General features: G+C 40.7%; 1 protein-coding gene across 3 annotated transcripts in view; it reads left to right on the top strand.

Annotated features, from left to right (window-relative positions):
* The window catches only part of LOC132824570 (phospholipid-transporting ATPase ABCA1-like), a 164,586-nt gene that overhangs the window by 53,407 nt on the left and 85,594 nt on the right, over window positions 1-25,585 (top strand). For 2 of the 3 annotated variants that reach the window (XM_060839183.1, XM_060839182.1), the window contains exons 4-5: window positions 95-236; window positions 2,223-2,341. In XM_060839183.1, coding sequence (XP_060695166.1) covers window positions 95-236; window positions 2,223-2,341 — 261 coding nt within the window. Of the gene's footprint in view, window positions 1-94; window positions 237-2,222; window positions 2,342-25,585 lie in introns of those variants that run through there. The other variant, XM_060839184.1, reaches the window with a different exon arrangement.

A 25,585-nucleotide genomic window follows, 5' to 3' on the forward strand; every position in this document is an offset into this window, starting at 1 on the left:
TAATATTAATGGAATCAAATGAATTTACATTCACATGAATTCTGCACAAAGTAAATAAGTGACTGCAATTTCTTCTTTCTTCTGTCTTCTTCAGGCCACTTCCCAAACAAGGCAATGCCATCTGCTGGGACTCTGCCGTGGATTCAAGGAATTATTTGTAATGCAAACAACCCCTGTTTCCGCTACCCAACACCAGGTGAATCCCCAGGAGTGGTTGGAAATTTTGATAAATCGATGTGAGTCAATGATTGTATTAGTTCATTGAGTTGCTTGTGGTTATAGTGCATAGTATTTGGTGTACCCCAGCGAAAGCTAAAGGGCTGAGTATTTAATGTTTTTGCGTAATCAGCAGCTTTTCTGTTTAATAAATATGCATTAAAACTAACACCGCTGCCTAAGACGAATAGCTGCCCTGAAAGAGCACTTGCAGTAGGTGCACATCTGTGGCTAGTTGGAAAGCTTGTTTAGCAATACAGGGGGAACTTAGATGAACATGACACTTGATCACAGGCTTAATGATGATATATAATTTTATTGTGTGTTTTGTAAAGGTCACTTGTCATTTTACAGTTAAACTAATCTTATCAAGATTATGGATATTCTAAATTGGATTAGATTAGGAAAAGCAACCTGTCTCAGTTGAGTAATTGGGCTGCATAACTCAGTATCCCCATAAAGTTGTCCTGTACAGTTGCGTTGTCCTGTACAGTTGCTTTCCTAAAGCAGTAACTTACTTAATTAAAACTAACAGAATTGTGCAAATATGTTTTTTTTGGAAACTGTACATTGTGATACTGGAGATTTGAGTGAAAAGTGGAGAATGTGGAATAGGGTGAGAAGGTGAAGGTGGGAGATGTGTTAGAGAAACTAGTGCTATTCTGCTGCTCTAAGTATTTTCACTCTTCCCAAAATGTGTTAATTTGGTAGCAGTTTATAGATGCCTGCTATTGTTATGCAATCTCTTGGACACTTGATCATAGTGTTTCATGGAATTGGGCTGACTTTGGAGCCATTTAAAAATGGTGGATGGGATCTGATTCTACAATATTCAGAAATTACCAAGTATGGCTGCAGAAGAAATGGCTTACTGCAGTCACATAAAGATGCCAATCAAGCAAGATAAACTAAATTGTCTTGGAGACTTGGAATTCAGCCAAACATTCATAATGAGGACATTTGGGAACAGGTTCAGTAGATAGTTGGTTGGAAATATGGTAATAATGTTCACTAGGAGAAAGTGAGCACTGCAGATGCTGGAGATCAGAGCTTAAAAATGTGTTGCTGGAAAAGCGCAGCAGGTCAGGCAGCATCAAAGGAACAGGAGACTTGACGTTTCGGGCATCAGCCCTTCTTCAGGAAGGGCTTATGCCCGAAACGTCGATTCTCCTGTTCCTTTGATGCTGCCTGACCTGCTGCGTTTTTCCAGCAACACATTTTTAAGCTCTAATAATGTTCACTATAAGTTACTTTTCTGTGATCACTTTTATCAATGATGAATGTTTATTTGGATTGGATTAAGAAGTGTGAAATAGCTCGAGCTCTTGTTATTGATATTATGATTGCCCTCTAATATTGTTGTAGATCCAACAATATCTTACAATGAACATTTCTGAATTGTTTTGTTGTTGTTCCCAATATTTTAATACTTGCCATTGTTATTACAAGGTTCATTACTTCTGTACATTGTACATACCGAGTAAAAGGGCATGAGGAATGACTTGCAGAAGGTGAGGGGGTGTGCAGAGTTAGGGCTGGAGGGCATAATCATGCTTAATACAATAGAGGTTCTCAGTAATCAAAAGTGAGCCTTCTAACCAGCCCAACCCCCCCACCACCCCAAGGTTCACTTCTGGGATCAGCAGGCATGATGCAATCCTGTACCTATTAAGTACTATGTGCTGGATCTTCTGATTCAGAGATTTGGTTTTAAATGAGACAATGTGGTCAAAATGACTAAATTGTGTTTGTGACCTGTACTACTTAAAGAGCAGATTTGAATTTAGGGTCCATCAGGTTTCTTTCTGTATGTGTTCTGCTTTAATGTAGAAATATTTGGATGTATGAGATAAACCAAGTTCTAGTTGGAATGCCTGCCTTGAATCGATCAAAGTCTGTCAGTGATGTAACCAGTGCCTTCATTGTGGAAAGCAAGCACCACTCCAGGAAATAGACTTTTGTTTTTGTGTCATTCTTTCTGACTCTGTCATTCCCATTTGTTTCAGAATCTCTCGCCTGTTTTATGATGCCAAGAAGATTCTTCTCTACAGCCAAACGGATGGCAACATGGGAGCCTTTCACAACCTGTTTGAAGCACTAAAGAAATTCAGCAATTCTACTTCAGGTATTCCCCTCGATAATTCTTCCTTCCCATTTAGTTTAATCAGCATTCTATCCCAAGTCTTTACCTGTGCTTATCAATATCAATAGCATGTTGTATTTGCATAATGCCTCGTGTTAAAAGATCCCAAGATGTAGGAACTCCCAAGAATTCAAACAGGCAACATTGGACAATGAGTGAATTAATGAGATGTCAGGAGAATTGTGCAAAAACATTGTTTTTGTCAAAGAGGAAAAAATTAGAGAAACAGAGAGGTTAAAGAGAGTTAGGAAGGAATTCAAGAGTTTATTACTCAAGCAGCTGACTGTAATGGTAAAGCTTGAAAGTTAGAAGATCTTGTAGGACTACAGGGCCATTTTCAAATGCTTGTGTGCACTTTTATTTTTAGGTTTATATTTTTTCTCATTTCCCTGTTTTGTTTTACAAACTAGTTCTCTAGGCCATGCACAATCCTCTAACTGTGACTACAGAATGATAACCTCCTCATTACCTCGGCCTAGGATGTCCTGTAATCTGTATTCTCTGGTGCGGAGCATCCAAAATTTGAGTTGACCTTCCCCTTTGGCTTTTTACCACCTCTGCCTGGTGAACAACCTGCAGTTTATTTGGTATCTCTCCATTTGAGTCCAATAAAGAGCAATAACCTTCCAGGTGAGGAACCATTGTTGCAAAAGTGTATCCTGTTCTGCAGCATTCAAAATCATCTGGTTGCGCTGGTTAAACCTGGATCATTTTGCCTCATTTTTAACATAAGTTAACTTGGGTACTGTTTAAAAAGTTTGTCCCAGGTGCCATATTGTGTCAAAAGGAGGTGGCTTATTTGGAGTATGAAAACACTAATACTTTAGAGTTACTATTGCGAACTCTTAGATCTATCATATCAAACAATGGTTAAACCACAGAAAGAGGTCATTCAGCCATTGTGTTCCTGTCAACTCTCTTATCCAGTTGTAACTCACAAGAATGCCATTTCTGGAGGCCTCATCACATGATTTCACAACTCCAAATCATCCATACTCACATTCCTGTCTTGTCCATCATCATGGAACACTCTCTTCCCAAACCAATTGAAAACCTGAAGAGACTTTTTATGACCTGATTGGATAATCGTCAAACAGCCTCATTTCCCTCATTTCCCTCATTTCCTATATTGTCCAACCAAATTAAGGGTGCACTGGTAGTGACCTTATATTTGAGCCAAATGGTTTGGGTTCAAGTCCCACCTGCCCCAGAATTGTATCATCTCACATCTGAACCGCTTGATTGAAAATATCTAAACATAGTTAATGAAGGAAATTGATCAAAGGAACCGAAAAAAGTACTTTTTCAGAAAGTCTAGTGATTAATTTTTTTATCGTCCTTTAGCTGGTGCCATGTCCTAGAAATGAACTTTTTTTTATTTTTTGGAGCCTGCAGATCAATCCTTGAACATTGGCAACGCTGCATGATATCTCCACCTCTGGAAATGAGAAAAGGAAAGGGAGGTCTCTTCCAAATGCAAGAATGTAAAGATTAGGAGCAGGAACAAGCCTTTCTGTCCCTCATGTCTTCATGGTTGATCTGGCTGTGGCCTTAACTCCACTTTCTTCCTTGTTCCTCCCACCCTCAAGTCTTAACCCTCTAGATTCTCATCCTATATTATAGGGAGGAAAGATAAGAAAATCTGTTATCAGCTATGAACAGAAAGCCAGACTGCGTGTAATGTGAAGCTTTAGGAAATGTATAGCGAAATGCTGCAATCAGATGAGCATGGGTGCAGTCAGATTTTGTACTGTTTGTCATATCAAAGAATTATTGTCTTGTGTTCAGCGCCACTAAACAGTTAATCTTTCATTCCCTTGCTGTATTGCTTTTAGAACTTAAAACAACATAGTGACACAGTTACAAAGTTTTAATTTCCTTCAGGGAACTTTGGGCAGTTTGGGAGACTCTTGCTAGATTTTGGCAATTGCAGTGCAATCCGATGGCTGGGATTAAGGGGTAAGGTCAATAAAGAATTACGAGGATGACAACCAGTGGTCATCATGGGAATGAATGAATGTGGTTATTTGGTTTTGCTGTTTATTTGTGCAAATACCAAACGAACTTCATCAGTTGTACAAGATGAAAAGTACAGGAAGATGAAGAGGGCAACACAGTGGCTTAGAGGTTAGCTCTGCTGCCTCACAGTGCCAGTGACCTGGGTTTGATTCCAGCCTTGAATGACTGTGTGAGTGGAATGGATGAATTCTCTTTGTGTCTGTGTGGGTTTCCTCTCGGTGCTCTGTTTTCCTCCCACAGTCCAAAGATGTGCATGTTAAGTGGGTTGGCAATGCTTAATTGCCCATGGTGTCTAGGAATATGCACACTAGGTGGATTAGCCATGGGAAATGTAGGGTAACAGGAATGGGGTGGGTCTGGGTGAGATGATCTTCAGAGGGTCAGGATGAACTTGATGGGTCGAATGACCTGCTTCCATACTGGAGGGATTCTGGAATTGTATGCTTTTATGAATGCTGTATGATAATCCTCTAATTGATCATCACAGAATGTAAGGTGGGACTGAGATCTATTCCTAATATGTGCTAATGTTATTGATCTCTCCTAGCTTCAGGGACATGATAACCAGTTTCAACATTGTGTGCTTGCAAAACAAGATAACTTTTATTTAAGCATTATAGGTTGAGGTGTTACCATTGGCCTAAACACTCTGGGTGGTTTTTATAAAGTTGAAATAAAGCTATAGAATTCTTCAGGATTCCCAAAGAATTGATTGGGTGTAGGCTTATCAGCTGCTAAGCTGAAATATTTACTGCCAGTTTTATGTCCTTGTACATAGGTATATATTATCAGTTTGTAGCTATGGTTTCCTTTAGAAACTGGTACAAGTAAATGGAAGTAAAATCAGCAATATTCTGTCTATAATGTTAGGTACTAGGTGACAATCTGATACATTGTGAATTTTCACCTTTGCTTAAATTTTTCTCTTGATGAAGACTTGGGGTAGGTTTTAATTGTTCAGCAATAAACTGACTTTTACTGCTGAGCAAAATGGCATGTTTGGGTATCACACAGAAATTGCAGCTTTCCAGATTTCATTCTCCATTACAATTAATAGAGAGTGATTGACCAATCATTGGCGGAAGTTAAGAACACCACGTAGAACCTACCTGGTCCCAAACCAAACTGATAGCCTTACTTATCTCTACCCATTGACCTTGTCCTTAAACCCTTTGCTGATTTGAGAGAGGATGGTTGGAAGTACACAGTGGCGTGATCTTCATATACATCCAACCCCTTCTGTTTCGTAACATTCAGTGTCAAATAAAGTACGGGATCCATGCGTTCAGTGGAGTTCATGCCAAAGTACTGTTGATCCAACTCAGATTTGAGGAGCTAGCCTCCAGCAAAATGCTGTGTTGCGAGTTCTGTTATCTTGAGTTTATGATTTCACGACAGTAAACATCCCAGTACAAAATAAATGCTGGCCAGGCAGCGATGCCCATGTCCCATGAGTTAATTTTAAAAAATTACTTTTGTGCCAAAATTAACTCACTGGGCTACACTCTACTGTGCTGTTCACAAACAAAACGAGTGCAGCAGATTTTATTTCTGATGCTATGTCAGGAGCACAATGGATGAGTTTTAATAAAGGGCTTTGTTTTCTGCTCTGTTCTCATTGATGTCCAGTGGTAGGGCCTGACCTGCACTGGACCCTTGCAGCACAATTGCTAATCAAAGTCTAATGCCATCAGTTACACCCTGTTTTGCATACTGGTTGGAGTTTGAAAGTCATTAGGCAAGTGAACGCATTTACTTTGAGGTCAGGTGGAAAGCTTGAATGTTCCTCTTAACCGCACAAGGATAGGTTTGGCTTTTTCATGCCTTTGGTTCAACACTTGTAAGAGTATATTTTTATATCTCACATCTATGCAGAAATTACATTAGTTTTTATGTGTGTGACACATTTTATTTAGAATGCTTTAAAATGTCTACTTCAGCTCTGGCTCTAGTAACTTCTGTGGTGTCTGTTTATGTTGCTTAGAGTTCACATCCGTGTTTCACTACTCAAGTATAGTAAGCATAGTATTCTGCCATTATAATCAAATATAGAAGTATTGAGCACAGCATCTGCTTTTTTCTCCTACAAGGATCTTCCAAAGTGCCAACACTCTCCTCACCCTTAAGTGGGCAAATGAACAATTATGATTCAATTTTTGTTTTCTGCCACGTAGTCACCCTGTGTCTTCTTCCTGCCTCCCCCAGCATTTAATTGAGGCCTGGGAATAAAAAAGAATCCCTGAGTTTGAAGTTCTTCCAGCATTTCATACTTGCTCTTACCTCACCTCTGAGAGGTAGCTACTTCACCTCACAACCTAGTGTTACAATCTGGAGGAATTTTACAATGACTTTGCAAATTAAGTCAAAAATCACATGACACTGGGTTATAGTCCAACAGGCTTATTTGAAATCTCAAGTTTTCAGAGCCCTCGCTCCTTCCTCAGGCAGCTGGGGTTCCAAAAACGTGCAGTTTCAAATCAACCTGTTGGACTATAATCAGGTGCCGTGGGCTTTTTGACTTTGTCCAACTCAGTCCAACACCGGCACCTCCAAATCTTTGCAAATTAAGATTGACACCTTAAAGATTAAACTGTGACTATAGACATAAATAACACAGGCAAATTTGAATATCCATAAAATCAATATACAGGGTTTTCTCATATCTTTGTTGATGAAATCTTATCCATTGAGCTGATAGTTAAGGGGCTACAATTAAAATCTTTGTTACAGCATTATTGTCCTGAGAGCCATCTTTGAAGTTTCTTCCAGTGAAATACTGAAGAAGAGGCGGAAAGAGAGCCAAATTGGAAAGGAATTTCAGTGCATGTTCTTAACTAATGATTTTAAGTTAACGATAAATAGAACTGGACATAACATGGGTCCATCTTGCACCCTAAAATGCCATTTTGCACATGTGACCTTTTGCACGTCTCCTCTAATAATGAACAAAACCTTTAAAAACAAAAGCTTTAAAAAAATGTGATTTGTTTAGTGACTGTACACAGTGCCCCTTTATTTATTTACCTTGGATTACAAAGGCTGGAAACTGTAGAGTTATGAACACGACATTGGGCAGAGGACTGCAGAGATCAGGCTTGTGCACAGGGCATGAGTTATGAAATAATGTCATCTCCCAATTAAAGCAGCCTTAATATATACCCTTCATGGAATGCATTATAACAAGGTCCTAGGACCGCTTACCTCTTGAATTTTCAACTTCAGTTTATTTGTGCTGCAAAAGTAAGCTTTGAGAACTTTCTCCACTAAGTCAATATTTTTAAAACATTGTTGCTACAATGTACTGGAGATTTTGCAGCATCATGTCAAAGGAGCTGAAAAGACTTCATTATTTTTGAAGTGAGGTGCTATATAAATGAATGTTGTCTTAGTCTCAGCAGCACAGTAGTTATTTTAGTCTGCAGTGTACTTGAAAATTTTTTTGCCTGTGCTTCTTACCCCATGTCACTTGATTACAGTGACAGAAAAGTTCAAGTTCTATTTTCATTGCATAAGGTTGCAGGAATCTTGCCACAGTTTTGAACTGAATTCTAATTATCAATTAACCTCTTTGTTGACTGCAAGTGAACAAGAATCTAACTTTTTTTTACCATTTTTGTAAATGTATACTTCTGAACAAACACCTTTTTAGAAACAGTTCTTTGTGGGAAAGCTTTGACCTATGTCAATGTGCCCGAGTTCAATCCAGCCCCACATTCCCTGTAACCTTTCTAAAATAGGACACCTTCAACAAGCACAACCATTTCGTGTTTCTACTCTTACTATAGGTTAGTTTATCTCCCCATTGGTTCTGACATGCTGAATGAGGGTATCAATAAATTAAATGAGAAAGTAGCTTTGCCTTGCTATAAATATAAAATATTTGTAATTTTTTGCATGGAACTTGGTGCATAATTTTTAATAGCTGAAAGATTTCAACTGAGTTCATGTTGACAGTGATATTGAAACCAGATTTTTTTTTCATTTTTAATTCTCTGGCTAGTGAGACTAGCATTTATTGCCCATCCTGAGCTTCTATTGAAATGTTAGGGAGTTCTAATCCTTTCTGCTCTTAAATGAGCCTTTCTTATTCAAAATAAGAGATAATCGATCACATTCTTGAAGTCTTTCAAAAGATCTCAAGAAATCTTATCTGGTGAGTTTTCTGAAAGAATAGAAATTGAAGGCTTCATAGCATAGCCCAGGAACTACCCCAGATCCTCCATTGACCTGTAGGAGCATCTTTGGAGGATTGACCCATTAACAAAGGGGGGTAATGTGGAACTGTATAAAAAATAGGTTGGATCACAGCTAGAATATTGTGTGAAGTTCTGAAATCCACATTATAGGAGGCATTGGAGAGGGTGCAGAGGAGACTTACCAGGATATTGCCTGGCTTGTTTCTGTAATGAAGAGATATCGGATCATTGGGGTAGTTTTCCTTAGAGCAGAGGAGATTGAGAGAGGACATGACCATCAGCTTGTGAATACCTGGCTGATTATTTTATAAACATTGCAGACAGCAGTTTGCTATATTGTAAACTGGTGCTTGGAGCATAGATGAATGATAATTAGAAAATATGTTTTGGAATTAATAGTTGTGGTGCTGAGATTCTTTGACATATCAGATATTGGATACTGAGTATCATCCTCTATTCTCATGCCCAACTCTCTCTCATATCCATGTTGGGATAAGGAAATCCAAATCAAGAGAAATTAGTGAAAGCATTTAGCAGATGATGCAGCTTCTGTGTATTCAGATGCAGAATTAATATTTCAGGTTGGTGACCTTTTCTGAGAGTTGGAAGATGCTAATGAATAACAGTGTTGAAATGAACTGATGTTCTGGATTAGAAAGTCAGGTTTAAGGAGAAAACAAAGGAGATATGTGGGAGAAAAGAAGTGAATAAATGACAAACAAGATGGTGTGGTAATTGTGCAAGTAAAAAAAGCAAAAGATGTTTATTGAATGGTGTCTATTGGTGGGCGACACTAGCATGGAAGATAGGACAGCTGACTCCAATTATCTTCCATGGGCAGAGACATGTATAAAGGAGATTGATGAACAATGGTCACAAAGCAGCGATAGCCATTCCCCCTCGGCATAGTCCACAGGCGTTAGACTAGTTCCCCTTTCACCCTCATTGGATTGTTGTTGGCGAACTACCTACCCAGCATTAAATGTTACTCTTTTTAATCTGTTTGTAGTCAGTGAACACAGTTTTTAAACTGTGAATCATCAAGCAATATTGGGTGCTGCGCAGCAAGTTAGAATATACTGAACAAGGGGAAATGAGTTACAGGAGGTGCACCTAATTCACTGATCCAGTTAGCATCAATTTGAGTTTTACAATTGAGTTGAAACTTTTAGTTTACTCTCATCTGTATTTTTTAGTTGCGGGATATCAATGGCTGATGTTGTGACAGTGTGTTGCAGTTCACTCTTGGAGTCTGAGTTGCACTTTCTACATGCATGTTGTAGACTGGAGTTCTGGATACAGATGATAGAGGCTCCAATGTTCTTTCATCACATCACTGACCAGGAATCTCTCCTGTTCTCACGGCGTGACATTGACTGGTATTGGCAGGATTTGGTGGTTGATAATCAACCTGTTTGGCTGTATAATGAACACAAATTCCTTAGCTGTAAACTCTTGGAATGGGGCTTTTAACCCGGAGCTTCTGGTTCAGAGACATAAACACTATCCACTGAACCATGAGATGTCTATATTTAATGTTTATAGCCATGTATTAATGCAGCATTTAATAGACTTACTGAAGAGTGATGCTTCTTTGCCACAATGCAGTCTCCAGTATATCAAGCTGTAAATGATAATGAACTCACACCATATGCTTCATTATGAAGGCTCTGTAATCACTGTTAATAAGTTACCAAAGTTTATAGACTTTTAACAAATATCTAGGAAAGTTAACCATGGAGTACTATGGCGTCTTTTTGATTAATAGTGTTCATTGTCATTTGACTTGCAACATGAGGGTTAATTTTAATTCCAGGGCCTTCATCCTGATGTTAAGCAGAGTTGTGATTTGAAAACCTGGAGGTGGCTATCACAGGTCCCTGGAGGTTTCTGAGGAGGTGGTCAAATCAAAGGCTGCCTCCAGGGGATCATGTAATGAGAACCCATGGGCTGGCTCTGCAATCAGGAAGACCAGTTTAGATGTCTGAGGTTCAGCCTGACCAGCAGCTCCATTGCTCTGAAAAATAGTCAGACTCGAAACGTTTACCTTGCTGCTCTCTGCACATGCTGCCAGACATCTGCTGAGTTTCTCCAGCATATTTACTCCATCAGAAACGGTGGCCACAGCAACATTAGGTGGGGAAATGCAAGGGCGCCTCAAGATGCAGGTGTCTGAAATCTTATAAATGATGCAAAGGGTATTAAATGGACACAGTTGCTGAGCCCCCATAGTAGGAGGGGGATTCCTTCCACAGACAATTCTGTGCCCAAAGCTATGACTGTCATAGTCCAGAGGATTCACCACTTTGCCAGGGGGCAGCCATCATTTCACCCACTGACTCCAACCCATGGCCAAAGTCCTTTTGATGACATGTGACACCTGTCATGAATTATGACTTTAATTAACCTACTTGGCTACTCCCCATTAGCAGGCTTCCTAAAAAAATGCTTATAGGTAGGTCCATGCAACAAACTGTCATGCCAGCCAGATGCTGGCTACAAACCTACACTCTCCATGCATGAAAATTGTGCTCATGGAGTAATCTGAGTTGACAGAGCAGAGACTCAAACATGTATTTCTTGTCACACCTAAAGAGTATCACACACTGAATATTACGTTGGTGTGTTTTGATTATTTGTTCTGGAATTATAATAGTGGACATCATATAATTGAAAATATCTCGCAAATGCCAACTGTTCGTTAGATCAGGAGAAATATTGCTTGCCCTGAGGATCAGTTCTTTTTCAGAGTGTGCAGATTGACCCTGTAAATCTGAATCTTAATCATAAAGAATTGTGCATTAGTTTCAAATTTGAAAGGCGGCAATTTGAATTCTGTTTTATTTGAGTTCTGTTGGAGACACTGGCAGGTGAAACTAAGACAGAGGGCATAGCCTTAAAATTAGGGGGAGCAGATTTAGGACTGAATTGAGGAGGAACTTCTTCACCCAAAGGGTTGTGAATCTGTGGAATTCCCTGCCCAATGAAGCAGTTGAAGCTTCCTCACTGAACATTTTTAAAGTTAAGGTAGATAATTTTTTGAACAGTAATGGAATTAAGAGTTATAGTGAGAGGGCGAGTATGTGGAACCGAGGCCACTAAAAGATCAGCCATGATTTTACTGAAAGGCAGAGCAAGATTGAAGGGGCAGATGGCTTACTCCTGGTTGTTATGTTCTTATGACTTTTAATTACCTTTTAAGCAATTAGATTAGGCAATAAATACTGGTCTGACCTGTATTGAGGGGTGGTGGCATGGGGCTTTTTGGGTTTGGGTAGGCAGCAACAATTCATCCAAAAGATAATATCTCCAATAAGACAAGTACTGGGGGATGCTGGAGATCTGAAATAAAAACAAAAACAGCCGAAGAAACTCAGCAAACTTAGCAGCACCTGGGGAGTGAGATACAGAGTTAATGTTTCAAGTCTAATGGCTTTTTAAAACTCTTGGCACTTATTTTCACTTGAGACAATATTGCATTCCCTTAGTATTGGATTGCACTGGTTAGATAATCCACTCCTTCTCGGTGCAGCCCAAAGGAACCCTTCTGGCATGTCTCTGTCCTTAATTTGGAAAGACCTTGGTGACTGGCAGGGAAGGATGAAGAAGAAAAAAAACAAAACAAAATCTGTTCTATTGAAAAATCCAAAATGTTGAGCAGAAATTGCTGTGTTTCAGGAGAATTGGAACAGTTACAAATTACATGCCAGCAAGTGTATTTTCTGAATGCTTGGAAATCACAACAACAAGAGTTGGAACATTCTGGAATGATATTCTACACTGCTACATGCAAACATTTCCCAAGCATTCCTGAACTTTGTTGCAAATACAATTCATTATTCCTGACTAAATCCAATCTATTTATAATGAAAAAATAATTTTTGATGTCTCTTTGTCTCGTGCATTCCATCAGCTCTGTGTTCTGTTAAAAATGACCATATGAGTATACAAACATGGGGAGGCCACTCAGCCCTTCATGGCCTGCTTCCCCATTCAGTAAGATTCTGGCTGATCATTTTTAAGCTGAACTATACATTCCCACATACCACTGAAAATCTCGCACTCCCTTTGATAATCATTTACAAGTCTTCAATGAACTACAGCCTGAACACTGGCACTGTGACTGATTCACATAGGAACTGTGACTGTAATTTTTCTATTGTGTGGACTGAAAGAAAGCAACTTTAAATATAAAACCTTGATCACTCTGCTAAGATTCAACTTTATTTTGCTGCAAGTTACCCTGCATTTCTGACTCTTCAACAAACACAGCTTCAACACAGGCACAACACAAACTTACACAGAATGTTCTGCGCTTTCCTGAAGATGGCTTCCTGGGTTTATCAAGAGGGTTGTATCTCAAAAATGAAATTGCCAGGTCCTGTTTATTTCAAGAGGATTGGATCATAAAAAGGAGGAACTGATGCTATAGTTGGTCAGAAACTTGGCAAGATTCCAACTAGAGTGTTGAATTCAGCTTATAGACAATAAATGTTCGTTTTATTTACATTAGTTCTAATGTTTTAAAGTATGTGTGTTTGAATATGTTCTTATTGGATTGTTAATTTGCCCCAAAGCTGTGTTGTACCTCAAGACAGGACCATTGACTTTGGAGGGTGTCTGTGCAGATTCATCAAAATGATACTGGCCTTAGACAAGGCTTGCTGGGGAGTGACCTGGCCAGTGTTAAAAAAAATTCTATGGGTCGGACGCATAAACCTATTTTTTCTGTTGGGAAAATCAAAATTGTTGCAATATAGTATTAAAGTAAATGCTAGACTATATTGGAGGGAAATCAAGAAGACTTATCACACAGAGGATCATGGAAATCTAGTTCCCTGCCACAAAAGTCTGGGTGCTGGAAGCGTTGGAGCTTTTAAGATATGGGGTGATTGTTTTTGTTGAGTAATGCTGTAGCAAAAGGTATGGACCTAAATTGGGTCAGTGGAGTTGAGCCACACATCAGCCATGAAATGATTGAAAGACAGAGTAAACTTGGAGAACCAAATTACCTCTTCCTATGTCTAAAACACATGAAAAGCCATTCATTTCTTACATTAAGTAGAAGTTACTCAAAATCAGTGTGGCTCATCATTGGCAAAAGACATATTTACTGAGTTAGTGATCAGATTTTCAAATAGGAAAATTTAAGATTTCATTGCAAGCAAAAAATGCCCTTACATGGATCAGAATTAACCTTTCTCCTGGAAATGGGAAGGTAAACATTGTCACGATGGAAATGTTAGCACTGTTGCCTCACATTGCCAGGGTCCCAGGTTTGATTCCAGCCTCGGGAGACTGTGTGAAATTTGCACATTCTCTTTGTGTCAGCGTGGGTTTCCTCTGGGTGCTCTAGTTTCCTCCCTCAGTCCAAAGATGTGCATGTCAAGGTGAATTGGCCATGTTAAATTGCATAGTGTTAGGAATGTTAGAAGGAAATGGGTCTGGGGGGTTATTCTCCAGAGGGTTGGTGTTCACTGGTTGGGCCAAAGGGTCTGTTTCCACACTGTAGGGAATCTAATCTAATAAGCACAGTTCTAGCATGTAGATAAACACTGGAATTGGACCAACCAGTAACAACATGCTTTGGAGATTATTGGAGGTGCCAGCAACACCTTACCTAAATATGACTGTGTCTCATTAAAAAGTGTCAACACTGCCGATGAAGTGGTGGAGGCTAGTACAATTGCAACACTTAAAAGACGTCTGAATAGGTATATGAATAGGAAGGGTTTGGAGGGATATGGGCCATCTGCTGGCAAGTGGGACTAGGGTAGGTTGGGATATCTGGTCGGCATGAATGAGTTAGACTAAAGGGTCTGTTTCTATGCTATACATCTCTATGACTTGTGTAAGGTTTATAGTAGTTTCCCGGATTACCACTCTTAGTTGTGTTTGTCACCTCAGCCAGTATGTTGCGTTGTTTGAGCTGGTTTGCTGTTACTAATCTTCCTTTTTCTTTGCTTTTTTGGAGACTTTCTAGTATTTAGAGGTGGAGGATAGACTAGAATAGAGTATTTACAGAAGGCACACTGTTAGAGATAAAAATGATGTTTATTACATGATAGCAATAAGTACAACTGCATTTGATCAGAAATAATTGCAAGGAACTTAGGGAGCTGTCCAGATACAGTGTTCCTCTTCTGAAAGCTATTGTTGAACCTCTAGTCTCTATCCACAAACTCTGAGTAACATTATTAGAATGGGTGGTGCAAAAGTAACATGGATGTTAACCACTTCACAATCATTGCTTTATATAACATGTTGCAGTACTTTAATATTTTAGCTTGAAAAATAAACTGTAAAGCCGCTTTTAAGCATGGCCTCTGTGCCCCATACTAGAAATCTGACACTATAATTCTGGTCAACACTCCAGTGCAATATCGAGAGAGTATCACACTGTCGGAAGTGCTGTACTTTTTATAAGGTGTTAAAGCATGAGCCCATTAACTTTAAATATCTCACAGCAGAAGAGAAAAGGAGTTCTCCTGCTAGTATGGCCAATAGTTTTGGTTAGTCAGCATTCGAACAGGTATGAAAATGTGTTGCTGGAAAATCGCAGCAGGTCAGGCAGCATCCAAGGAGCAGGAGAATCAACATTTCGGACATGAGCCCTTCCTCCGGAGCCTTCCTGAAGAAGGGCTCATGCCCGAAATGTCGATTCTCCTGCTCCTTGGATGCTGCCTGACCTGCTGCACTTTTCCAGCAACACATTTTCAGCTCTGATCTCCAGCATCTGCAGTCCTCACTTTCTCCTATTAGAACAGGTAATCTGATCATTATTATCTTACTATGTGTTGGAACTTGTTTTGTGCAAATTGCATATCAAAATTCCTACAACAGTGACAACATTTCAAAAGTACAAGGTGACCCCTGTAACTGCAGAATCGTTTTCCATGGTTTCAGTTACCTGTGGTTTCCCACAGCCTGAACATATTATAGAGAACCTTCTGGAACCAGAGACCAGGAGGCTGCTGGGAAGGTATGTCTCCCTTTAAGTGAATGGGTTCGCTTCTTTCAGGGTTTTGGGCTTCTGTGTATCCCCCGCGGGTACGGGGGTGGGGGGTTGGTGGAGCGGTGGGGAACTGCTGTACCTTAATGCCTTAAGTGTGCCTATATTCATTTTGTGACAATCTAGATCGAGAAACATAAACTAACACAACTGTTGGCTGTTGTGAGGAAGATGAAAGTGAGGAGGCCGAAATCTGCAACAGTTCTTGTGCCTGTTGCAGAGAATATTCCTCTCACTAGCTGATCTGCTCAGAACTTTCTTTGATTTGATTGATTATTTGATTTGATTTATTATTGTCACATGTACCTTAGTACAGTGAAAAGTTTTGTTTTGCATGCAGGACAGGCAGATCATAGCATACAAAGATCACAGCATGATTAAACAGAGCGAGGAATACAAAGTTATGGCTACAAAGAAGATGCACAAAAAGCAAGACCAACATTAGAGATTAGAAATTTGAGAGGTCCATTCAGGAGCCTAAGAACAGCAGGAAAGAAGCTGTTCTTGAATCTGTTGGCACATGTGCTTCTGCTCCTGATCCATCCAAGCTGGGAAATTCCCAGCAAATAGCAACATGTGATCCAATGCAAATAATTTTTAATATTGTGCAGGAGTCGCCATTTTCAGTTTGTCTGCAGTGCATTCCTGGAGATTTCTTTCAAAACATTTTGAAGTAAATTATCATTGAGACTTTATGCTTAGCTGCATATGCCTCAAATAGGTGCCCTGTAAATGCCCAAAATATTCCTACCAATTTTGAAACAATCTTTGACTACAAACCATAAAACTGGAAGAAACTGGAGTTAACTTTAGCATATTCAATGGTGAGGGCAGTGAAAAAGACAGGAAAATAGATAGAAATTAGATAATTTCTATCACTCTTTCGCAGTGGCTAAAGAGTGTTAAAAACTTGCATTACATCAGGCCTTTAGTTTAATAAAAATAATAAATAAAACTTTAATAAAAATAAAACTTTGACCTCCTATGTCATTCACCTCAATTTCTTTGCATTATACTGGAGGATAACAGGATGATCTCTGGTTTACTGACTGAGATTCTGCCTGGAGCTATACTACTGTGAAAAATCAGAACAGCAACGGCAAGTTCTGTTTTTTTGAAAAATAGAAATGGCAGTGTATAGAGAATGTACAATGCAGTTATGTTGTATCTTCATAATAGTACTATTTCCTTGCTAGTTCATACACTGCACTGGATTTTATGGAAGGGTGACCATATTCCCAAATGCACAAACTTTTAAATGCCTCACCCTTAGCAATAATGGGGCTCTTAAACAGACTGAGGGACAGACTTGGGCTTCAATGGGTAGGAAGTCCCACCCCTGAGAGCTGATGGTCAATCTTAATGGCCAGCAATTCTTGCAATCCCAGCAGTGCCTGCACTCAGCATGTGAGTGGAACACAAATGATATACATGAAGCCCAGTTATGGTAATCAGAGACAACCATGTGCTGGGCTTTTAGGGGAGGAGAGGGTCAGTCACTAAAGGGAGTAATTGGATGGGAGGAAGATGAATATATTGAAGACCACACGGCATGTAACAAAGACGATATGGTGTTGCCCCCAGTGTACACACAGGGCATGCATTAATTAATATGCCTCCCCATTTTTCTCTCTCTATCCCAAATAAAAGCAGAAATTCCTGGGGAAAACTTAGCAGGTCTAGCAGCATTTGTGGAGAGGAATCAGAGTTAATGGACTCTGGTCCAGTGACCCTTCTTCTCTCTCTATCACTCTCTCTCTTACACATTTCCACCCACAATCCATCACTGTCAAAAAGCTAGCCTTCACTTCTGGCCCACTTGCCATTGCCTGATAAATGTTTTGTGGCTGAGGTAGATTAAGATCCTTAATTATGCTTAAGTGGGCATTTCAGGGCTTCAGTTGGTTGGGTGGCTTAATGATTGCCTTCTCAATATCTGCATCATGGTTGGGGCTGGATAAGAGGAAAGTGGGCTGAGCAGCTGCCACTCTCTTTCCCCAATGCTCCCTTGCCCCTCTCCCCAGGGGACCGAAAACATGCCTAGCGGAGGGCCATAAAATCCAGCTTATGAAATGAGTTGTGGGTTGGGGGATATTGATCAAGGAGATAGTGGCACAGTGGTAATGTCAGAATCCAGAAACACAGGCTAATGCTCAGGGGACATAGGTTTGAATCTCATCACATCAGCTGGTGGAACTTAAATTGAATTAGTTAAAGCTAGTCTCAGTGATGGTGACTGTGAAATGATCATTGTTATAACATCCAATCTGGTTCAATAATATCTGTTAGGGAAAGAAATATGTTGTCCTTACCTGGCTCCAAGCTAATTGTGACTCCAGATCCACAGCCTTGTGGCGTCAGATGCTGAGGGGTGACCTTATAGAGGTGTACAAAATTATGAGGGACATGGATAGGATAAATAGACAGTCTTTTTCCTGGGGTCGGGGAGTCCAGACCTAGAGGGCATAGGTTTACGGTGAGAGGGGAAAAATATAAAAGAGACCTAAGGGGCAACTTTTTCACGCAGAGGGTGGTACGTGTACGGAATGAGCTGCCAGAGGATGTGGTGGAGGCTGATACAATTGCAAAATGTAAGAGGCATTTGGATGGGTATATGAATAGGAAGGGTTTGGAGGGATATGGGCCGGGTGCTGGCAGGTGGGACTAGATTGGGTTGGGATATCTGATCGGCATGGATGGGTTGGACCGAATGGTCTGTTTCCATGCTGTACATTTCTATGACCCTATGACTCTATGACTCTTAAATACATTCTGAAAGGGCCCCAGTGAGCCACTCCTTTGACAGGAAATGAGGACTGGATAAGCACTGATCTTGCCAGTAATGCTTGCATTACGTCAAATAATAATTTGCTTGCTTATTTTTGGAATCATATAGTATATAGGAGAAAGTGAGGACTGAAGAAGGGCTTATGCTCGAAACGTCGATTCTCCTGCTCCTCGGATAATGCCTGGCCTGCTGTGTTTTTCCAGCACCACAGTTTTCAAATCAAATAGCAAATAGCCAAACATCCCCTCAGGAAAAGTTGTCGTGGCTTAACTCTTCATGGTTTGTGCAATGATTCAGCTCCATAGATCAAATGACCTTTTCAAGTTCTACCCTTTACTCTGTAATCCATAGATATCCATTTTCAAGTTGTCTACAAGTTAATATACTCCACAGTATTTGGAAATGGTTCAAAGTCAGAATGGTTACACTTACACGTTATACAGTATATCTGAATGAAATGCCAGCAAGAATTCCCTGATGGCTTCTTCAGATCTGGATTCCTAGAAAATCAACCTGGAGAATCCAGAATACCGTACTTTGTTTATTAATGATGCCATTTATCCCATCCCCCAGCAAGTGAGGATAAACACTGTACCCTTTACTGGTTTCATTTCACTCAAACATAGTCAGAATTTTATCTTTTGGAATACAGTCGTTGCACACAGTTGTGTAATCAGTTTGTCCATATTTTTAGGGCTGAGTTCACAGAGTTGAGGACTACAGTAAAGGTTACTGATTGTACTTGCGTAACACATGCTTGCGTTTGTAATCAATGAGCTTGTGATGTCAGTTGACTCTTGTATTCAGCACAAAAAAGATGCTTGCTTTATCATTGTTTTGCTAGAATAAGGGAAACTTACCACACAGACATTTAGAGTCATAGAGTGGGCGGCACGGTGGCACAGTGGTTAGCACTGCTGCCTCACAGCGCCTGAGACCTGGGTTCAATTCCCGACTCAGGCGACTGACTGTGTGGAGTTTGCACGTTCTCCCCGTGTCTGCGCGGGTTTCCTCCAGGTGCTCCTGTTTCCTCCCACAGTCCAAATATGTGCGGGTCAGGTAATTGGCCATGCTAAATTGCCCGTAGTGTTAGGTAAGGGGTAAATGTAGGGGTATGGGTGGGTTTCGCTTCGGCGGGTCGGTGTGGACTTGTTGGGCTGAAGGGCCTGTTTCCACACTGTAAGTCTAATCTAAAAAATGTACAGCATGGAAATAGACCCTTCTGTCGAACTCGTCCATTTCAACCAGTCATCCTAACATATTCTAGTCCCATTTGCCAGCACTTGGCCTATATCCCTTTAAACCCTTCCATCTATATGCCTTTTAAATGCTGTAATTGTACCAGCCTCCACCACTTCCTCTGACAGCTCATTCCATATTTAGTCCATTTTTCCTGACCTGTTGACATGGTAAACAGCAGTACAGTTGCAAGGACAATCATTTGTAAGCAGCATAACATTGATTGTTCAGAACATTCTTCCTGGAAATATATTTTCATTGACAGCACAGTTATGTTTCGATCCGAATCCCCATTTGTATTTTTGCTTGCCTCTTTAAGTTCCTCACATTCAAGTACCTTTCAAAATTCTTTGTGGAATACTGCAAAGAAAGAGATATCCTTTTCAAACTTTTTGGCCGAGGCTAATAAGGAGACAGAATCTCAAGAATACCAAATCTCAAAGTGAATAACAATTTACACTTCCAGTGTTAACTCCTATGCAATTTTGCATTCTTGTCTGTCCTGAAGAGTGCAAGATGAAATGTTTTTCCTCTATATAGTAATAATGAAGTTCTGTAGTGAATATTTAAAAATGTTCCAGCTATGTCAGTAAAGATCAATGCCCTATCTGTCTATGCTATGAATCAGAGCTGAAAATGTGTTGTTGGTTAAAGCGCAGCAGGTCAGGCAGCATCCAAGGAACAGGAAATTTGACGTTTCGGGCAAAAGCCCTTCATCAGGAATGAGGAAAGTGTGTCCAGCAGGCTAAGATAAAAGGTAGGGAGGAGGGACTTGGGGGAGGGGCGATGGAGATGTGATAGGTGGAAGGAGGTCAAGGTGAGGGTGACAGGCCGGAGTGGGGTGGGGGCGGAGAGGTCAGGAAGAAAATTGCAGGTTAGGAGGGCGGTGCTGAGTTCGAGGGAATCAACTGAGACAAGGTGGGGGGAGGGGAAATGAGGAAACTGGAGAAATCTGAGTTCATCCCTTGTGGCTGGAGGGTTCCCAGGCGGAAGATGAGGCGCTCTTCCTCCAACCGTCATGTTATTATGTTCTGGCGATGGAGGAGTCCAAGGACCTGCATGCCTTTGGTGGAATGGGAGGGAGAGTTGAGCCATGGAGTAGGTGGGTTGGTTGGTCCCGGCGTCCCAGAGGTGTTCCCTGAAGCGTTCCGCTAGTAGGCGGCCCGTCCCCTGAAGCGTTCTGCAAGTAGGCGGCCCGTCTATGCTATGAACTAGCAAATGTTAAAACACTCAGTGATTACTAAAGGAAGGTTTAGTAAGATGTCACAAATCTCAAGACTCTATCTCTCCTTGACCACCGAAATAGATGTAAACTAGCTGTCTGTTCATCTGATTTGAGTTTTGGGAGGCTGCTAACATCAATGTGGAGAATCCAGAATACCGTACAGTATTCAATAGTTTCCTCATTTCCCCTTCCCCCACCTCACCCGAGCTCCAATCTTCCAGCTCAGCACTGTCCCCATGACTTGTCCGACCTGCCTAACTCCTTTTCCACCTATCCACTCCACCCTCTCCTCCCTGACCTATCACCTTTATCCACTTTCCCAGTCACCTATTGTACTCTATGCTACTTTCTCCCCACTCCCACCCTCCTCTAGCTTATCTCTCCATGCTTCAGGCTCACTGCCTTTATTCCTGATGAAGGGCTTTTGCCCGAAACGTCGATTTCGCTGCTCGTTGGATGCTGCCTAAACTGCTGTGCTCTTCCAGCACCACTGATCCAGAATCTGGTTTCCAGCATCTGCAGTCATTGTTTTTACCTTGCTAACAGAGTGGCTAGCATTCTGAGACATGTTGATGTGGTAAACTGCAATTGAGTTGCAAGGATAATCATTTGTAAGCAATGTACTATTGACTTCAACTATTCTTCCTTGGTAGTGTGGATGAGCAGAGGGATCTTGGTGTCCATGTACACAGATCTCTGAAAGTTGCCACCCAGGTAAATAGTGCTGTGAGGAAGGCATATGGTGTACTGGGCTTTATTGGCAGAGGAATTGAGTTCTGGAGTCCTGAGGTCATGTTGCAGTTGTATAAGACTCTGGTGCGGCCTCATCTGGAGTATTGTGTGCAGTTTTGGTCGCCATACTATAGGAAGGATGTGGAAGCTTTAGAACGAGTGCAGAGGAGGTTTACCAGGATGTTGCCTGGAATGGTAGGAAAATCTTATGAGGAAAGGCTGAGGCACTTGGGGCTGTTCTCATTGGAGAAGAGAAGGTTTAGGGGAGATCTGATAGAAGTGTATAAGATGATTAGGGGTTTAGATAGGGTAGATACTAAGAACCTTTTACCGCGAATGGAGTCAGGTGTTACTAGGGGACATAGCTTTAAATTAAGGGGTGGTAGGTATAGGACAGATGTTAGGGGTAGATTCTTCACACAGCGGGTTGTGAGTTCATGGAATGCCCTGCCAGTAGCAGTGGTGAACTCTCCTTCTTTATGGTCATTTAAGTGGGCATTGGATAGGCATTTGGAAGTTATTGGGCTAGTATAGGTTAGGTAGGATTCGGTCGGCGCAACATCGAGGGCCGAAGGGCCTGTACTGCGCTGTATCCTTCTATGTTCTATGTTCCTGGGAATGTATTTTCTCTGTTTGTGACACTAGAAAGATGTAAGATATTATTGTTTCTTTGATGGCTTGAACAAATCGGAGAAAATTATATTCCAAGTCTTTATTATCAGGTGACAATGTAACTTGGGTGTCTTTTTCAGTGGAAGTGATCTGGCACAGAATTTCTACTCATGGGACTGATATAAATGCATTTTGCTAAGGCAAATCAGGACAGGAATTTTACATTTAATGGTAGGTTACTGGGGAATGTTGCCAAACAAAGAGATCCTGGAGTGCAGGTTCATCATTCTTTGAAGGTAGAGTGGCAGGTAGATAGGATAGTGAAGAAACTGTTTGGTATGCTTTATCGGTCAGAACATTAAGTGTATGAGTTGGGAGGTCATTTTGCGGCTGTACAGGACATTGGTTAGGTTACTTTTGGAATACTACATGCAATTCTGGTCTCCTTGCTACAGGAAGGATGTTGTTAAACTTGAAAGACTGCAGAAAAGATTACTAGAATGTTGATAGGGATGGAGGTTTGAACTAGCAAGAGGCTGGGGCTGTTTTCCCTGGAGCGTTAGAAGTTGAGGGGTCACCTCATAGAGGTTTATAAAATCATGAGGGGCCTGGATAGGGCGAATAACTAAGGCCTTTTTCCCAGGTTAGGGGAGTCCAAAACAATACGGCATAGGTTTAAGGTGAGAGAGAAAAGATTTAAATGGGACCTAAGAGGCAACTTTTCCACACAAAGGGCATATGGAATGAACTGTCAGAGGAAGTGGTGGTGGCTGGTACAATTATAATATTTAAAAGCATCTGGATACATGAAAAGGAAGGGTTTAAGAGAGACATAGGCAAAATGCTGACAAATGGGTCTAAATTAATTTAGGATATCTGGTCAGCATGATCAAATTGGACTGAAGCAACTGTCTCCTTGCTGTATAACTCAATGAATCAGAAAATTAGATGAGGGAGTCATGTACTTTTCAATCACAAGTGCTATCAAGATGCAAATTGCACAGAGGAAGGGAATAAAAGGGTAGATTGGATTGAAAGGAGGCACAATAATAAACAAGAGGGATGATGTGCAAAGCAAAGGAAGTGAAAATGCATTAAGTATAGAAACAAAAGATAGGCAAAGAGATGATGTAAATGGTTAGAGCAGTGAGGGAGTGAAGTGTGAAAAATGTGATAAAACCCGTGAGTCAGGAATGTGGAGGAAAGGGAACTGGACCTCAGATAGAGAAATAACATGTCAGTTAGTTGGTTTATGTTTTTTTATTTCAAAAATATACTTTATTCATAAAATTATTTTAATATCTATACAATCGGTGATGCCAAACATACATACACGTTCCATTTCTTTGTATACAGAGATTGGAATTAATCATTTGTATATACAAGTTTGTACATTGACCATCCAGGTATTGTGCTGAGGCGTCAGCGATGCATAGTAATATCAACAGTGCAGGTTCAATTCCCACACCACCTAAGGTCATCATGACAGGTCCTGCCTTCTCACTCTCACCTGAGGCATGGTGATCCTTGATTAAACTCACCAAAGACTGTCTTTCCTCCCATGAGAGCGCAGGCTTCTGGGACTATGGCAATTTTTTGTAATGGAGTCTAGCAAGGGCAGAAACAATGGACATTTTTCGCTGTTTGTGAAACGCAAAGAATATGAAAACTCTTGTTGTAAACAGATGAGGCAACAGCATTCAAATTTCTGGCGATCATCAGCATGGCTTCTAGCTTGTATGTTGATCCCTGAAGGAAGCTTTCATGCTGGTTTTGACATGCAAACTATTATTGTTTCAACGATTTTCTGCCTGGGTTCAGATAACAAAAGAACAGTTCAGTTGCCTGGCAGAAAATTGAAGAGACTCCGATAGCAGCACAAGCTCCCTCGAAGCAAAGAACAAAGCTGACGTGTAATCCCATAGCAGCAAATGTAGGCTGGAGAGCAATGACCGATAGTAACCTCCTTCCTCCTTCGTGCAGCCTGGCGGAATGAGCAGTGTTGCTTTTTTTTCAAATCAGCTGAACTGCCAGACGTGTGAGTGTTGCCAAACTGTGCACTTAGCAACAACACAAAAGAAGTGCTGACTGGCAGAAGAAGCCATGTTTTAGTCATATGCTGTGGGGTGCTATTTTTCTTTTTTTTTAAACAAATTCTTCGGAACTATAAGGCCTGTATATGGATATAAAACACGTTTTTTTATATATTAAGCTTCAGTTTCCTTCATGGGTGCCTCGTTCCTCATATCTGAAGTTCTCTCCCGGTACTCCAGTCGACTAGCCTTTCTCCCCTCAGTGTCAAAATCTCCCTCATGACAATCTAATGACGTGCCTTGGAACTTGTTGAACTGCATGAAGGGGCTATGCAAATACACATAGTTGTTAGTACTAACCTTAAAAGGCGCGACGCCCTTTCAATTTGCCAGGAGCAGATGAGGGAGTTGTTAGGTTACATGATTTGGTGTGTGCACACCGGCTGCCAAATGGCTGGGAGTTAGGATGTTGTTCTCCTGTATTGTATCATGTCTAATATCCTCCATCCAGCACTCTGGCAGTCAAAACGGTGTGATGATTTTGTTCTAATACACCTGGATTATAAAACATGCAAGAAATTGACAATAGACAACTAGCTAGCCAGACTCTGTATTTTAGAATTAGAAATTATTGCCATATGTATCTTAACAATAACATACAATGTAAAGTGTTCTAAGTCGCCCTAACATGGAGCATTTAATATATTGTTCGTGAAACCCTTCCTCCACCCCTCTGATAGTTTGAGTATTTTAAAGCGATGCACTCAAAAGACGGCAGAGTTTTTAAAAAGGCGAAAAAAATCCCCCGGGGGCAATTTTCTATCTCCTTTGTTTCTGATCCAGTTTCGGAAGTTTGAGACCTATTTTCAAAGGCAGGAGTATGCAGTGTTCTTGATAAAAGCACCACGAACCCTCAAGCGTGTACATGTACAGGCTTTGAGGTTACTATCGGTCAGTCACAAGTCAAGACAAGTTACTGGAATGCCGCGGACGCGTGTCTTCTCTGAATATTAACTTGATTCTGATTCAGCCCAGATTCGGACTTAGACAGCGTGTGAACTATATTAACCCTGCAAAATTATTCAATACATGTGCACTTGCCTCACTGGTTGGCATTTCTGTCACATTTATTTTATGTATCGTTCTTCATTTAGTAGAAATCGAGCTGCATAGAGTACAATAGAGGAATGTCTTTTAAGCTTTTGTTTAATTTTTCAACAATTACTGTAACTAAAGACTAAGGTGCTCACGTTTATTGGAGAGCATTGAGGGAGGGAAGCAGTGAACAGCTGCACAGTATTTTGCTTGCGTTTACAGACCCTTTCTACCCGAATGTAGCGGAGGGGTACTACACGAGTAGAGAGATTCCT

The sequence above is a fragment of the Hemiscyllium ocellatum genome, chromosome 2 (assembly GCF_020745735.1).
Source record: "Hemiscyllium ocellatum isolate sHemOce1 chromosome 2, sHemOce1.pat.X.cur, whole genome shotgun sequence".
NCBI classification, from domain to species: Eukaryota; Metazoa; Chordata; class Chondrichthyes; order Orectolobiformes; family Hemiscylliidae; genus Hemiscyllium; species Hemiscyllium ocellatum.